At 34.6% G+C, this 18,594-nt stretch overlaps 1 protein-coding gene across 2 annotated transcripts in view; it reads left to right on the forward strand.

Moving 5' to 3' along the window:
- The window catches only part of LOC306851032 (leucine-rich repeat and fibronectin type III domain-containing protein 1-like protein), a gene marked incomplete at both ends in the record, with an annotated part of 50,668 nt that overhangs the window by 27,734 nt on the left and 4,340 nt on the right, over positions 1–18,594 (forward strand). The window contains 2 exons of one of the 2 annotated variants that reach the window (XM_079387075.1): positions 3,213–3,841; positions 7,437–7,504. In XM_079387075.1, coding sequence (XP_079243201.1) covers positions 3,213–3,841; positions 7,437–7,504 — 697 coding nt within the window. Of the gene's footprint in view, positions 1–3,212; positions 3,842–7,436; positions 7,505–18,594 lie in introns of those variants that run through there. The other variant, XM_079387076.1, reaches the window with a different exon arrangement.

Below are 18,594 nucleotides of genomic sequence, written 5' to 3' on the forward strand. Positions count from 1 at the left end.
TCTGTTGAAATATCAGCATTAGGAAGAAGACTCGCTTCATAAGCAAGGTGTGTTTTAAAACTCAAACTTAGAGTCGCCGTGTAGCACTAAACTGTGATCGATACTGTTCCTTCATTTCCAGAAAAGTACTGTTGAGGTTTCAACAGAATCGAATATGACAACAATAAACACCGCACTGCATAAATAGAGACCGGCTTTGATTTGTGTGGCACCAGAGAGAAAAGGATTCTCAGCTGTTCACTAAATTATGGGTCTTTTAATTCGAACGTTTTTTATTTTTATTATTGTGCCGCAGCTGCACAAAGTCCTCTATTGTATTATCTTTGTGTTTCTTTATTAGCAGCACTTTTCTCCTGAAAGCTATTTTTCAATGGTCTTTGATGGTCTGGAATACCTCTGTAATAACTCCAGACTTCACTGGTGGCCCTAATATCATACAGAAAGAAAAGGCCCTTGACGGTATGCAAATGAAGTGTGTTTGAGTAATGAATTAAGGTGCAGAAGGATCTGACGCATGTCATCTTCAGCGGGGGGAAAAATAAAGCGGTTTCTTGTTGAATGAACAGAAGGCAGGACGCAAATGACAGCACTTCAGAGATGGCTTTAAAATCAATAACCAGAAGTTGCAACCGTCTCCTTTGCCACATTGTAACATCATGAAGAGATTTCTCAATTTATTTATTTTTAATGAAATCTGACATAGGCTTTAAAGTGATTGTTCACCCAATCATGAAGAATTCTGTTATTTATTCACTTTCATGTTCATGTTGTTAAACCGATAAGTGTTACGCAACACCAAACACTGACAGAATGTGACATAGGGTCTGTCAAGTTCCAAAAAAAAAAAAAGACAGACAACGCCATAAAAGCACCACAGACTGTTCCACGACTTGAATTTTCAGGCTTTTTCTCTCATAAAGCTATCGTATGATTTGGAATATAGTGTATATGGACCATTTATATAATGCTTTTTGGCTTGTTTGGGGCTTTTATGGCAGGAACGGTGTAACATTTGCTTTTGTGTTCCAGAGGGGAAAAAATAACAGCATAGATGTTTGAAAAAAACATGAGGTTTGCTTTACTGCATGACCCATATATATAAAACCACAATATTTAAATGAAAAAGGTATGGAAGCAAAAAAACATCTTCCAGCCTGACTTTTCACCTCCGTGGAATTAAAGGCTGGATATGTTTTTCTGCTCTCTGGTTCAACAGTTCAAATTGTGCACGAGTTCAAAACCTTTTTTTTTTTTTTTTTTACCAGCAGATTTCCAGTGTTTTATGACCAGCACACCTATATTTTGCATTTTAGCATTCATATTTTTACCAGTAGTACTGTAACCCCAGCCCAATCCTAAATAATCTGCCATAAGATTATACATTTAATCCTAAAATGTCACTTGAAATGCATTTCTACATTTAATGTTCAATGAAATGCAGTGTATACAGATCTTATATTAATATCTATGCATTTACACTGAGATTATCTTTTTTAAAGTAATGGATAGTCTGTATGGTGCTCAGTCATGATATGCAGGGTTATTATGGACAGCATTAGTGTGTGGAAAATGTACAGATTAAAAAGCACCAAGCTTTTTATTCTGAACTGAAGCTTATGAGTGTTGAGTTCTGCATTATGAGGACCATAGTTCTGGAAAATCTCTCTCATCATTGTAGTCGAGCCGTTCACAAAAGTGTTTGGTTTGACAAATGGTCAATTTTCTGTTACCCTTAATGACTTTTCTAATGGTCATTTGAAGCAATAGAATAGTTAATGCAGATTTAATTGCAGCAAGATCTTCCACCATTTGCTTAAAGGAAAATCACTTCTTCCTCATTGTCAACTCTCAGGATAATGTTGCATATTAAATATAGTCTCTGATCATTGTAAATTTGGAAAGTACAACGTAATAGTCATGTGTTTACTTCATCTATAGAAAATGAAGGTGCGGATGAGATAAATTTATATCTCAAAATAATGTATTTTCCATATTGCCCCAGTAATTGCTCAAGTAATAATAAAATAAAAGTTAAAATAAAGTTATTTCTTGTGATCTTAGGGCAGTGGCTGATACAATTGTGCTACAATAAAATAAAATAAGTTATAGATATATTCGTATAAATTGTAGAATTTAAATACTACTACTACTACTACTACTACTAATTATAATAATTCAAATATGTTTGGTAACACTTTAGAATAGGGAACACATATTCACTATTAATTAAGAGCCTACCCTCAATAAACTCCTAATTTACTGCTTATTGCTAGTTTGTAAGATAGTTGTTAAGTTCAGGTATGGGGAGGATTATGAGATCTAAAATATGGTCATGCAGAATAAGACATTAATATGTGCTTTATAAGTACTAATAAACATATATTTTTTATATATGCTAGTAATATGCATGCTAATAAGCAGGTAGTTAATACTGACAATTGGTCCTTAAAATAAAGTGCTATCATATTTTATTTATTTATTTATTTATAGTGCTACAATTACAAAAACTGCTACAATAAATAAAACAAGTCAATTTAGATTGTATTCATATTTAATATTATCCTATAATAATACTAATATTACTACTACTACTACTACTACTACTAATAATAATAATATATATTTTTGTATTATTTTTATTTTATATATATATATATATTTTTTTTATAATTTTTTTTTTTTTTTACATACACTGATGAATAAAAGGGTAAAAAAATACAAATTGTGCATTTCAAATAAATAAATATTTAACAAAACATCAAAATGGTATTAAAATAGATTTTCCACTCTAACATCACTAAAAGATGCATTTACTATACTGTTTATATATTAACACTTCACCCATTGCACTTACAGCACACCTTATTCATGCTGTAAATTTCACTAGAAATCAATAATGTCTTGTGTATTGACATTAGTTATGTTGATGGAGCTTTATAATAAAGACTACATTTTTCCCTGGACTTTTCATGATGGGAAATAGTTCTTCAATGGCTAGAAATTACATTGTAGTATGATATTTATTATATTAATTAATCAGAATTTACTTAATGTCCATGATATTCAGAATTATAATTAAATACATTTCTGTACAGTGATCATGTGGCCATAGATAATACATGCACATGCCGGCTGAGTGTAATCTTAATTATATTCATGTATTATCAGAGGAATACATGATAACGTTCAACTCTGCCCTGCCTGTCTTGCAGAATGATTCCCTCCACGAGTTACGACTTCCTGGTGCGAGACCTCGTATCCGGACGGGAGTACGACCTGTGCGTTCTGGCCGTCTACGATGATGGCATGACCTCGCTGACCGCCACGCGCCAGGTGGGCTGCGTCTCATTCGTCACAGAGACGGAGTACAGCCAGTGCCAGTCGCTCCGCAGCCACTTCCTGGGTGGCACCATGATTATCATCATCGGAGGAATCATCGTGGCCTCCGTTCTCGTTTTTATCATCATCCTCATGATCCGGTATAAAGTCTACAGCCATCATGGGGCAGATTCTGGAAAGGGGACCGCAATGACAAACGTGCGTTCGCAGACCAATGGGGGGCAAGCGGCGGGGCAGGTCCCGTGCTCCAGCTCCAAAATCATGGAGGGCGAGGAGGCCACGGGAGCGGGTTTAGGGGGGGCTGCCAGGGCCGCCACTAGTTTAAAAGACTCCACTGCCATGGTGCTGGTCACAGACTCTGAGACAACTGTGCAGATATCAGACATGATCTCCGAGGACATAGTGTCCCCCACACAAAAGCACCATTCCAGGACTTGTATAGAGCTCAGGAGACGGCCTTCTCTGTCTTCCAAAGAGGGTACAAGCACAGACACACCAGGAGGTATGTACACTCATTTTTCTTTGAAGACAGATAATTGGAGTATGTTTGTAAAATTTTGTAGCAATTGAGTAAAAATTATTTCATTTTATTATTACATTATTACTTTTTTTTTTTTTCCTCGGTGTTGTCTTCAATGACAAATTCACCCAAAAATAAACATTTGCTGAAAATTTACTCCCCCTCACGCAATCCAAGATGTGGATGAGTTTGTTTCTTCCTGTGAAAAGATTTGGAGAAATGTAGCATTATATCACTTGCTCACCAATGGATCCTATGAAGTGAATGGGTGCCGTCAGAATCCAAAAAACTGATAAAAACATCATAATAATCCACAAGTAATCCACACAACTCTAGTCCATCAATTTGCATAATGTGAAGTAAAAATCTGCGTGTTTGTAAGAAACAAATCCTTTGATATGTGCATATTTATCTACTGATTCAGATGTGACAACTTTTTCACTGCGGAAAGCAATATTATGGATTATGGACTTGTATTTTAGCTGGAAAGAATGATATGATGAAATGATAATAATAATTTAAAATATATCTTAATAATGGATTTGTTTCTTATCAACACACATCTTTTTGCTTCATAATATATTAACTAATGGACTGAAATTGGATTACTTGTGTTATTATTGCGATGTTTTTTTTTTAATCAGTTCTCATTCTGATGGCACCCATTCACTGCAGAGGATCAATTGGTGAAAGACTGATGCAATGCTAAATTTTTCCAAATCTGTTTTGATGAAGAAACAAACTCATCTACATCTTGAAGGGCCCGAGGTTGAGTATAATTTAGCAAATTTTCACTTTTGGGAAAACAGTAATGGAAAGTATAACTACCAAATGGTTTTTCACTGTAAAGTACAGCTAAAAAAAAGTTAAGCAAGTACAAAAAAGAACGTTTTATTAAAACCAAAGGCAAATCACTTGTGTGATTTAAAACGCTTAAGGTTGCTTGCAGGCAATTGCACATTCACATAACCTTGCAACAGTAGGCTTTTAACAATGCCTAGGCACCTTACAGCTGCTCCGAGTGCATCTATATAGACTCTTGTAATTGCCAGGAATAGAGCTATTCACTTGATTCAATGGGCCACGTCCGGGTATTCCTTAAAGAGCTTTTCCTTTGTGGAATTTAGATTTATGGGTCCAATCAGGTAATTGCAGTTTCTAGATGAATGCTCATTGAATTCAAGAAGACCTCATCCTTAAATCATTAAATCGATAAAGTCCATTCAGTCAAGAGCTGCTGATGCAGAAGGGTGAACTTCCATGATTCTCCTGATCCCGTCAGTCACCCAGGCACCTAATGGCCGTGAATTAAAAGTAATCATTAGTCAACTAAGTTAGCACAGGATGTGAATTAAATAGTATTATATCTGAAGGAGCATGATGGCTCAGACAGGAACTTTTTCAGGACCTGAAATACGGTCTTTTCTTTTCAGTTAATGGCCAGTGAAATGAGAGACATAACTTTCATAAAATGTTCATTGGGAACCTCCAGGGGCGGACTGGGGCTAAAAAGTGGCCCTGGACTTTCTGGTACAGAGCGGCCCACCACACCCGGTCCACATCACACCACACCATAAACCCACCGGCTAACATTATTATTGAAATTATTATCATTAAAATTAATGAATGACTGTCATACTTTTTTTACATTATAATTAGTCTTTTCTGGTTTATGTGACAAATAAATTTAGAAGGATTTTTACACATCTCTTTTAGAGGGACAGTTTAATATCACAAATGTTAAATACCCACCATAATGTCAGCCCATATGACACAATGCTCTGCTTAAAAGACTTTACGAATTTAGTGGATTTAGTGCAGAATGTGGACTGTTTTTTTTATGGTGCCTTTCTAATGTTCCTTCAGAAATCATTCTAATATGCTGATTTTCTGCTCAAGAAACATTTCTGAATATTATTATCAATGTTGAAAACAGTTGTCCTGCTTCATATTTTTATGGAAAATGTGATACATTACCATTTAGTCAAGGGTAATATTAATATATGTATAACTTAATACTTGTATTCAACAAAGTCGCATTAAGTTGAGTTAAGTGACAGTTATGTATATTTAATATGAATGCTGTTCTTTAAAAAATATTAAGTGATAACAGTTTTCAGTATTGATGATAATGAAAACCATTAGTAATACAGTAGGCTAATTGATCACAAATAATTACTGATAATAATTAGACAGCAAAACAGCATATTAGAATGATTTCTGGAGGAACATATGACACTGAAGAGTGTCTGCCACAGGGAACCTCAGTAGATTAAACTAATGTTTTTTGTGCATTTAAGCTGGTTTATATATATATATATATATATATATATATATATATATATATATATATATATATATATATATATATACACACACACACACACACACACACACACACACACATACATATATATATATATATATATATATATATATATATATATATATATATATATATATACATACATACATACATACATATACATATATGTATATGCAAACAAACAATGGATTCATGAAAAGTGCCAACAATTACCTCACAGAATTGCATTTCTGTATAGCTGCTGATCCAAAAATGGCATCCCACCAACACACTGTCGATAAACAACATGTAGTCATAAGAGATGGCTTTGTATATTACATAACACATCAGAGGAGTCTGTGTATGGAATAGTATTTATTCCTCATGTGCAACAAACAGTTTGCTGATTAGTTGAACAGCTACAGTCCTGTCAGATCTTGACATCTGAAAGACGTTTGCTCGTTGTAAATCAAAAAGGCTTTGTACCAGCACAGAATGTGTTTTCCCTTGCTACTGCATAAGAGTCAGGATTACATGGCTCTCTGGAATACTTCATCATGATTGGTCAGCTGCAGCATTGTGGAGTGAAATTCTGTTGTATATAATGACCATTATGCAATATATTTGACCTGTGTTTCTGTGTTGTGCTAACCTTATTTCTCTTATCATAGTGGTAACCTGCAGTTGTTACCTTTAAGAGCCACTTCTACCTGATCCAACCCATAAATATTAGTTTTGTTTGTATAAATTGATGTACACAAATTGATGTAAAAAATTGTAACATTGAGTAACACACTTAAAAAATACTATTTTTAAGTGCACTAAAGTTTCCGTTTATTTCTTTAATATTTTATTACCTGCAATTACATTTTTATAAACATATTTTTTAGCTAAGTTATTTTTATTTATTTATTTTTTTTTATTTTTTTTTTTTTTTACAATAGTCAGGTCTGTTTATTTATTTAGTTATTAATTGCTAAGTAGCTATTGAATAAATGCAATAAAAATGCCATTTCATTAGTATCGGTATCAACTGCTAATATTTTCATATCGTATTATGATTACTCTGCTTCCTGATCACCTTATCATGTTTGTTTTGTATTTATGATCAGCTGATTCGCTATCTCATATTTATCTGTTCTTTGACTCATTATAGTCACTCTGCTGCCACAGACAGGCTGCTGTCCTTCACCTCCTCCAGCACATTGCCATCGGTGCTGTCACTAACACAGTCCAACCCATCCCTCACCGCTGTGTTTCTTTCTTCCCCAGACACATCAAGCCCACAGGTCAGCGACGAGAAGAAGGTTCAACGAGATTGGAGCGACTTTAAAATTTGATGACTCCTTCCGCTGTCCCGCAAGAGACAGCCATCAAACCTAAAGAGTAATGCCATCTCTTGTTTTCATTCTTCTGAAGTTATCTGTCATGTGGGATTTTATGTAGTGTTAATGATTTTTTGGGGAAATTATCATTAAAAAAAATTTATTAACCAAATTTAACTTAATTGTAAATAATTATAATCAGTTAATTTACAGTTGCTTTAGTATGTTAATCAACACATCAAAATAAGTATACTTTTTAAAAGCACAATGAAAGATTATTAAAACATGATTTAACACTCTGGTGCTCTTAGGACCAGAAAAAAAAATAATAATAATACAAATAAATAAATAAATAATGGGGCACAAATTTCATTGAAACAAAATCTTTCTGAAAGCTTTTTTTTTTCAGATATCAACTTCAAATACGGAACACAACTTGTTTCATGATTCATGGCTTTGATTTTCTTGTTGTTTTAGAGAAAAACATGTTTTGGAAAATATATATTTCATATAGTTTTTTAAAAGAGTATTTTTGTATACACTAAAATCTCCTAAAAATTCAAAATATTAAATAAAAAAACAGAAATGAAATCAATCAATCAATCAATCATGTGAGAAAACGGTACTTTTACTTTGCATTTGACATTATTATAAATCAAATATTTTGAAGAATGTGTGTAACCAAAAATTTGCTGGTCCACATTGACTTCTACAGTAATTTTCAATGGGGTCCATCAACTGTTAAGTTACCAGTATTTTCCAAATACAAACCCGATTCCAAAAAAGTTTGGACACTGTACAAATTACGAATAAAAAAGGAATGCAATAATTTACAAATCTCATAAACTTATATTTTATTCACAATAGAATATAGATAACATATCAAATGTTGAAAGTGAGACATTTTGAAATGTCATGGCAAATATTGGCTCATTTTGGATTTCATGAGAGCTACACATTCCAAAAAAGTTGGGACAGGTAGCAATAAGAGGCCGGAAAAGTCAAATGTACATATAAGGAACAGCTGGAGGACCAATTTGCAACTTATTAGGTCAATTGGCAACATGATTGGGTATAAAAAGAGCCTCTCAGAGTGGCAGTGTCTCTCAGAAGTCAAGATGGCAAGAGGATCACCAATTCCCCCAATGCTGCGGCCAAAAATAGTGGAGCAATATCAGAAAGGAGTTTCTCAGAGAAAAATTGCAAAGAGTTTGAAGTTATCATCATCTACAGTGCATAATATCATCCAAAGATTCAGAGAATCTGGAACAATCTCTGTGCGTAAGGGTCAAGGCCGGAAAACCATACTGGATGCCAGTGATCTTCGGGCCCTTAGACGACACTGCATCACATACAGGAATGCTACTGTAATGGAAATCACAACATGGGCTCAGGAATACTTCCAGAAAACATTGTCGGTGAACACAATCCACCGTGCCATTCGCCGTTGCCGGCTAAAACTCTATAGGTCAAAAAAGAAGCCATATCTAAACATGATCCAGAAGCGCAGGCGTTTTCTCTGGGACAAGGCTTATTTAAAATGGACTGTGGCAAAGTGGAAAACTGTTCTGTGGTCAGACGAATCAAAACTTGAAGTTCTTTTTGGAAAATTGGGACGCCATGTCAACCGGACTAAAGAGGACAAGGACAACCCAAGTTGTTATCAGCGCTCAGTTCAGAAGCCTGCATCTCTGATGGTATGGGGTTGCATGAGTGTGTGTGGCATGGGCAGCTTACACATCTGGAAAGGCACCATCAATGCTGAAAGGTATATCCAAGTTCTAGAACAACATATGCTCCCATCCAGACGTTGTCTCTTTCAGGGAAGACCTTGCATTTTCCAACATGACAATGCCAGACCACATACTGCATCAATTACAACATCATGGCTGCGTAGAAGGAGAATCCGGGTACTGAAATGGCCAGCCTGCAGTCCAGACTTTTAACCAATAGAAAACATTTGGCGCATCATAAAGAGGAAGATGCGACAAAGAAGACCTAAGACAGTTGAGCAACTAGAAGCCTGTATTAGACAAGAATGGGACAACATTCCTATTCCTAAACTTGAGCAACTTGTCTCCTCAGTCCCCAGACGTTTGCAGACTGTTATAAAAAGAAGAGGGGATGCCACACAGTGGTAAACATGGCCTTGTCCCAACTTATTTTTCCCTTAAAATTATAAATTTTCTCAGTTTAAACATTTGATATGTCATCTATGTTGTATTCTGAATAAAATATTGAAATTTGAAACTTCCACATCATTGCATTCTGTTTTTATTCACAATTTTTACAGTGTCCCAACTTTTTTGGAATCGGGTTTGTATCTTCTTTTACGTTTGGCAGAAGAACGAAATTAATGCAGGTTTTGGGTGAATAAATTATGACAGAAATTAAATTTTTGGGTTACTATCCCTTAAGTGCATTGAGAAACATAATCGTGAAAATGTACTCTAAGTACACTGTTTTAAGTTTTCTGTTGTTTCATTAGTATTATATTACCTGCAAGTAATATAATAGAAGAATTTTACAGTTCATTTAATGTATTTTGTCATTTATTTATTGTGTAAATTATCATTTTTAACTGATCTTTGCTCAAAACAGCCATAAAAAAAAGTAATTTTTATGGAAAAAAGAAAGCACCCTGAGATGAAAGTGTAAGACTGGGATGTTGTCCGGCACAAAACAAATATACATACAGTATTTTATTGTTTATTTTTTTTACACTGGTACTGGTGTAGTTTCGGCAGTCCTGTCTGGTGCATATGACAGCTGTTTCATCTCAGTTCTGTGTAGTGTGACAGATGCACTTGTTTACTATTCGGGCTTGTATTTCCAAAAAATCTGCACTAACAGCTGAGACATCTGCACTTAATTTGGCTTTTGAGAGTGTTTTGTTTATCATTGGCCTCTCTCTCGCTCTCTCTCTGTTTTCAACCCGTCCCAGAGCTGGCCAGGTCATCTGATTATGGGGAGGAATATGGAATAATTTGTCTGAACCCCTACTGGGCTTTCTCCCCTGAGCATTCACTCTTCACACTGTATTCCAAGGACTATCCAACTGTTTCCTACGGGACATATTTGAGGACTTAATCCACTACTGCAACCAATGGAAACGGAGCACACCAATTGTTCTCTATCGCTGGCTTTTAGAACATATTGCCTTTTACATCCCCATGGCCGGGACTGTCTATGTGTATGCTGCAGACTACAGTATGCATTGTTTACTGGACGGTCTGGGTTGAAGAACGATACTTCACTGAAGGGGTGAGTATACATGTGTTCTATAGAGAACACTCACCTTGATGTGTCTCTACCTGCTAAAGCAAACATTGGGTAGTATTACAACATATTCTATCAAGATGCAATAAATCAAAATGCAAACAGTTTGATTGTTTTGAAAAGGTTTTGTCATTGAAATTATATAGAAAATTATTATATATAGAAAAATATTTATTAATGCTTTTGTACTTGACATCAGCCTCATCATACATAAACATTATAGCATTTAAATGTATTGTAATTCTTCCAATTACAGCCTGTTTGTATGTGCATATATTCCAATAGTATACCGCAGTTCACTTTTAAATGTGTGAATGTACATTAGTGTTTTTAAACATTCTATTATGTTTGTTCATATTATTCAAACTATATTATATTATATTGATTTGATTAACTTGATTTAAAAAAAATCAGCTTTGCCATCACAGAAATGAATAGCACTTTAAAATATATTAAAATAGAATCAGTTATTTTTAATTAAAACAATAATATTTCAAAATAGTATTACACTGTATTTAATTTTTTAAATAAATACAGCCTTGCTGAGAAAAAATAAATAAACAAACACACAAAGGAACAGATCAATCAATCAATCAATCAATCAATCAATCAATCAATCAATCAATCAATCAATCAATCAATCAATCAATCAAATCAATCAATCATTAAAAACAAATAAACAAATTAATAAAAAATGTTGGTGCTTTCAATAAATTGAAAATAATAATAATAATAATAATACTATAAAATGTACTGTGTACTATACAATTCTGTGATTACAATATTGCATAAAATGATAGCCTTAAAATTGTAGCCTGTAAAGTGCTTTATAAATAAATAAATAAAAAAATACAATACAATAAAATAATTATTTAGTGTAGTGACATACTGCCAAGTATGGTGACCCATACTCGGAATTTGTGCTCTGCATTTAACCCATCCAACGTGCACACACACAGCAGTGAACACACACACAGCAGTGAACACACACCCGGAGCAGTGGGCAGCCATTTATGCTGCGGCGCCCGGGGAGCAGTTGGGGGTTCGGTGTCTTGCTCAAGGGGTATTGAGGGTGGAGAGAGCGCTGGACATTCACTCCCCCACCTACAATCCCTTCCGGCCCGAGACTCGAACCCACAACCTTTGGATTACGAGTCCGACTATCTAACCATTATGCCACGACTTCCCCAAATTCTATAATTAATAACAATTAATCACACCTAACATGACTATTTGTAATCATAAATACATTTTCACAATGAATCTCCAAATTAACAAATAAAAAACAAAGTTGTCATATTTTAAATATATTTTAATTACTTATTTCTTGCTAAGATTATTATTTTTATTTTTTATTTTTTATTATTGTTAATAAAATAACTTAACGAAGGCAAGTATATACCATAAAATCAGTGTAACACAAAGTTGTTTTAATTATATTATATTACATTATACATTACATTACATTATATTATATTATATTATATTATATTATATTATATTATATTATATTATATTATATTATATTATATTATATTATCTATGCATCAATTTTTGTGTTCTTTGGTGACCAGAAATGTTCCTAAACATATTTTATGAAACAGTCAACATTGGCTCATATATTCAGAAATATATAGGCTTGCTCGCTCAAATGAGATGAGAATCAGTGATTAGCAAGCACTCGGCTCTTGTGTTGACATTGCTGTGTCTGTCCTGAGGTTATCAGCTAATGTCTTGCAGCTCAGCTTCATATATCAGATGCTCCACTCACAATCACTCATGTGGAAATATAATTCACTTGGCTGTGTTGCAAAATCAGTACCTTTCATCTATAAGTATCACCTCAGACTGCAAACAAATGCCAACATAAGGCCATAGTAAATGCCAAGTATGTAAGTTTGTTCGAGGCTAGATGTCAAGCACAGGTTATAAAGGAGCCATGCACAATTTTCACTACAATGTGACTAAACAGCATAGTTGTTACACAGTGGATATGTGGACTGTATTCAAGCTCAGAAACAGCAACGGTCTCATGAATAATTGATCACACTGATATTGTTTTTCTGTGGTTTTAACTGTTGCTAAAAATTCCCCCACAATGCCTTGTGACATCAGAAGAGAGGGTTGACAGAGCATGCCAAAGAAATGAACAGGCTGTTGCACGCAAAGCAATGCACAAGGGAATGTTACGCACTCAGACATCGGACGATTCATACGAGTAGCTCATAAACAAAGATACGGATGTTCCCGGAGGCACATTCGTTGTTTTATTTCAGGTATTTGTTGTCAGAGAATAAACGGCTCTCAAAAACTTAAGCAACCAATTAAGTTGCAGCTCACTTCATGACATATTATATAAATATATATATTATTATATATAATATAATATTATATATTATATAAATATGAATTTGTGTGTGATCGTGGTGTCTGTGACCCCAGACAATTATTTGATGCCGACGTCATATGCAATCAGTGGAACTCTGTTCAAAAGTCTGCCAGTTAAAGGAGCTGACAAGGAAAAATTGACACGCCAACGATTGGTGCTTCACGCGGCTATTGATCCCAAAATCAAAGCTTCTGCTTTCCATGACTTTGAGAAACGAGAGCAGTTAAAAGTTCGACGGGGCAAAGTGAAATGCAAAGTTAAGATGGATTGAGTTGTTTATTGTCCTGTTTCAGTGCTCGAAGCTATTAATCAAATCCAGCTGTCAGGTGTCATCCTGAGATTTGTCTCTGTGATATTTAGCAGGTGTAAGCTGCAGACCACAGATGAACGTATCAACATATAGATCATCAGGCCTCTGCGATGATCGCCCGGAGTAGCTGAGTGAGTCATGTCCAATATACTTCAGCTTTGCCATAAATTATACACCACTGTTCTAACTCTGGGTTCAGTAAGATTTGTATTTATTTATTTATTATTATTGATTTTTTTTTTCTTAAATAAATAAATAGTTTTATTAAGCAATGAAGCATAGATAGATTTCCATTGAATTGTATTGGCAATGAGGAAACTTGTGACTATAGTTGCTTTTGGGAAACATACCCCTGGTCTGGGGTAGGTTAGCTGTCAGGCTAAGCCTGTGTTCCTCTAACAATGACCAATAGGAACACATTTATATTGTTTACCACTGACTCTCTCACATATAATTATTTGACTTTATTATTAGTGCTAAAATAAAAGTATACAGAAAATGTAACTTAACTAATAAATTAAATAAAAATATAGGCTACAAAAGTCTGTATTTCATGTACTCACAAACAAGGCTTAATCTATCTATCTAGAAAATATTTTTTAAATATTTTTTTCTATCGTTTTTTTACAGTCTCTCTGTGTGTGTGTGTGTGTGGTACAGGTACATTTAAAAAAAAAATAGAATATCGTGAAAAAATTAATTTTCTCTTATAACTTATTTAAAAAAGGGAAACTTTCATGTACTTTAGATTCAATACATATAAAGTAAAATTTCAAAAGTTTTTTTTTTTTTTTTTTTTTAAAAAAGCTTACAGCTCATGAAAGTCAAAAATCTGTATATCAAAATATTAGAATATTTACATTTGAGTTTCAATTAATGACCATCCCTACAGTATAAATTCTGGGTATATCTTGTTCTTTGAAAGCACTATAATGGGGAAGACTGCTAACTTGGCAATGATCCAGAAGACGAACATTGACGCCTTCTACAAAGAGGGTAAGTCACAGAGTGCTGTATCAAAGCATATTAAATGCAAAGTTGACTGGAAGGAAGAATTTGGGTAGGAAAAGGTGCACAAGCAACAGGGATTCAAACACTTGGGAGAGCTTCACAAGGAGTGGACTGAAGCTGGAGTCAGTGCATCAAGAGTCACCACACTCAGAAGTCTTCAGGAAAAGGGCTACCAAGCCACTTCTGAACCAGAGACAACGCCAGAAGCGTCTTACCTGGGCTGTGGAGAAAAATAACTGGACTGTTGCTCAGTGGTCCAAAGTCCTCTTTTCAGATGAAAGTCAATTTTGCATTTGACTTTCCAACAATGCAGATGACCTGAAGGCCGGGATCTATATATGGATCTCACTTTCTGAAATGAGTGACAAAAAATATTGACCTTTTTCACGATATTCAAATTTTTTTAGATGTATCTGTACATCTTATAGTTGACAATGCAATTTAAAAACACATTAAGACAGTCTTTAATTGCTAAAATGACATCTTTGGATAATGAAAAAGGCACTAGTTTCATTATGTTTCAGTTACTGATTGCATTTAATTCTTCATCCAGACATTTTGAAAGAGTAGAATGACTTTAAAGATCCCCACTCTGTTTTCAGCAGAGCACAGATGACTTTTGGCTCAATTAAACGATGACTGAGCTTTCCAACTCTGTTATTTCAGACTTTCTTCTCTCAGTGGTGCATCTAAGTTGTTATAATTTTAAAAATAGTCCAACTGAACTGCAATTACACAGTATTTTAGTTGTTGGCACCCCTTTGCCACACTTAGCATTTCATTTTGACTTGTCAAGCTTCATTTCTTCACCAATTAAAAAATCATTACGTGACTAATCACTTCTCCACGCCGATGACACAGCGATAAACTCACTCAACACATTTTGCTGCCACAGACTCTCATGTTGGTTGTCCATTCGGATAGCTTATTTGCCATTTAATCACATAAATACCATTAAAACAGAAATTACATTAACAAAATATTGATACATAATGATTAATTATATAAGGATGATAAATGCATTAATCTCAGATTTGGTTTGACCGGTTACCTCAAGGCAAAGACATGAAACATGTCTTGGAAAATGAGTGTGTCTGTACTGATATCTGTTTATTTACAACAATGTTTAGCAGATACTGAAAACTTAAAAAGTATATTTTATAGACAACAGCATGTTTTTCTGCTGGTTTAATGAGCTGTTCTTGTGATTGTTGTTGTTTTGTCTGTGAACGCGGTGTTGAAAGAGTCTGTGGCGATGTTATCTGGCCTCTGTCTCCTCAACAGAGGCAATGTTTGTTGATACCTTAATTTTTTGTTCCACCTTCCACCTCTTTGAGATAAGTACTCTCTAATTAGTAATTACCACAACATTGTTAATCATGTAGTACAGCCGCACTCTTCGAAATTAACGGTTCGGTGCTGGTTTTGTTGCTAATGTTTTGTTTCTTGGAGACCCGTTAGTGTGCACTTTCTGGCAAATAGAATTTGTGAATGAAACAAATAATGACTCACAAGTTTGCCCTTTCAATGAGACCAAATGCTTTCCTTACAGGGTCAGAGAAAATGTGAATTTGCTTACTGCTTAGATTAACCGGATGTATTTCAATGGTCGCCCACATTGACTTCTCCAAATGCATCTTGTTTTCTTCGGGGGTGGTCACTCTGGATTTTAAGGTTGTAAAATTATTTCAGAATTTAGTAGCAGGATATAATACCCACACTGCATTGCTTCTGCTTAGCTTTGAAAAAAAAATATAAAAAAAAAAATTATTACATTTCACATGAGACAGATGAATTGTTAAATGGATGGGTTATTCAAAATTATAATATCTCATGGATTTATACATTGTTTCAGATTCCAGTAACAGTGTAACTTATCTTAATTACTGACGTTTGCATTGGGTTTACTTTTACTTTTCTCATTTTGGTGCCTATTCACCAAAATTAGATTTTCTTCCATGTTTGATTTGAATGCAACAGGTTTCTATATGATATCGGTTAAACATATTTGTACTATTTTAGCATTTTAACTTCAGTGCAAATTAAATTAACAATCAAAAATAAATAAAATTTGCAGCATAGAACTGGTTGCCAGAAATTCAATATAAAAAATATTGTACATTTTACTTTAGTTTAGTTTAGCTAGTTATTTATTATGGCATGCCATACTGGTGTCTGTATATTTTACAACTTATAACCAGATATAATCATATATTTAGTGATAATAATAATAATAAATATAGCTGCAAGCAGCAATGACAGGGCCAAGGACTCTAGCTGCAAAATGAGGAGCTAAGCATAGCATGGAGCATCAGACCAACTGCAGAAATTCGTAATTGAAGCCATTTAGGATTATTTTAGTCAAAACGGCTGAAAAATCATAAATAAACCTCTGGTAATATGATTAATTGGCTTATCACGTTTGACCAACAGTTGGCACTGTTATCAAATCGATGTGGTGTGTTCTGCGTGAGGTGACAATGGCACACACAGAGTTTGGTGTCAATATACCAAAGCATTGCAGAGATACAGCCTCAAGTGTCATTTTGGCATCATGCCTCAAATTCGTTGTTGTCGTATGTGAAAACTGTTTTGTCTATCAACAAGAAATCCATTCTTTTTGTCAGCATGGTCTGAATATGATATGATTCGATTTTGGTGAAAATCGGAACAACGGTCTAGGAGGAGTTCGACAAAGTAGGTTTTTAAAGAAAATCAAAAGGGCAGAGAGGAAGTTTGGCTGACTACGGCAACATTGGTATGACTTTTCTCAGCATGACCCAAGGAATCTATTAATATCAGTCTCATTACAATAGGCAAAATTCACAGAAAGCTATTAGCATTAATTTGACATTTCATTGTAACTTTTGACCACAAATTGGCACTGTCTCAAAACTTTTTGAGTACTATCAGGTCATGGTCCCCATGGTACATATAACGTTTCATAATGGTACACCAATGCATTTGTAAAATATAGCATTTTATCTCATAATACTCCATTATAGTCAATGCAATTTCATGTTTTGTTCAATTATAGCGTCATAGGCACAATCCCACCAATGTTTGTACGTGTCCTTAGAGTGTGCCCATACATATGTGTGTCCAATTTGGTGAAAATATCTAATTTTGTTTTGGAGTTATAGACATATTTGTGTGTAAGTAGATGAAACATTTTTTTTATTTTTTTTTTGTGACTGACTGTTGAGTTTATTAGCAATTTTGTTTATTAGCATAATTGCCAAAATTACTATCAAAATTTTGGCAATTTGGCATTAGTGCATAGCCAGGATGCTAAGTCTCCAAATTGGTTTTGTGTCAATCGGAGTAACGGTTTCTAAGATATTGGTAAATGTTTTTTAAGTGCTAAAATGCAACATAGCATAAACCATTAGGCTAAACCTGCCAAGTTTGGTATTGCTGGATTCGGCCAGGATTCAGGAGTCTGAAAAGGTAACTTGGGGGAAAATAAGTCGACCACACCAAAAGTTATCAGCATGTGATTATCTGATTTTACCACTAGGTGGTGCTGGCTCCAAACTTCTCAGGCTCCTTCAGGACTTCGTGCTGATGACCCATACCAAGTTCCGTAACGATACGTCAATGCATTCATAAAATATAGCATTTTACTACAAAATTCAACATGGCTGACGCCCAAAATGGCTGACATGGGAAAATTGGATATGGTTGGACTGATGCACAGAATCTAAAGAGACCAGTTTTAATCCTGTGTTCAAAATAACTTTGAACTTTTATTTTGAATTTCACAAGTTATAAGCAAAAATATGCATTTTTCATATCTCCTGACCACTAGGTGGCACAGCGCCGAAACACTGCAGGTAAACTCAGACCATGCTCATTATAATACACACCAAGTTTGGTCTCAATACGCCAAACCCTTGCGGAGATACAGCCTCAGATCCATTTTTGCGTGCTTTTCGGCAAATTCGTTAGTGTGGTATTCGAGAACGCTTGGATGATTCGACTTGAATTGGATGATTCGACTTGAATTCCATACATTTTTGCCAGTATGGTCTGTAGATGATCTGAGCAAATGTTGGTGAAAATCGGACGAACCGTCTAGGACGAGTTCGAAAAGTAGGTTTTACGAACAATTGA

This window comes from Barbus barbus, assembly GCF_936440315.1.
Source record: "Barbus barbus genome assembly, chromosome: 31".
Lineage (NCBI taxonomy): Eukaryota > Metazoa > Chordata > Actinopteri > Cypriniformes > Cyprinidae > Barbus > Barbus barbus.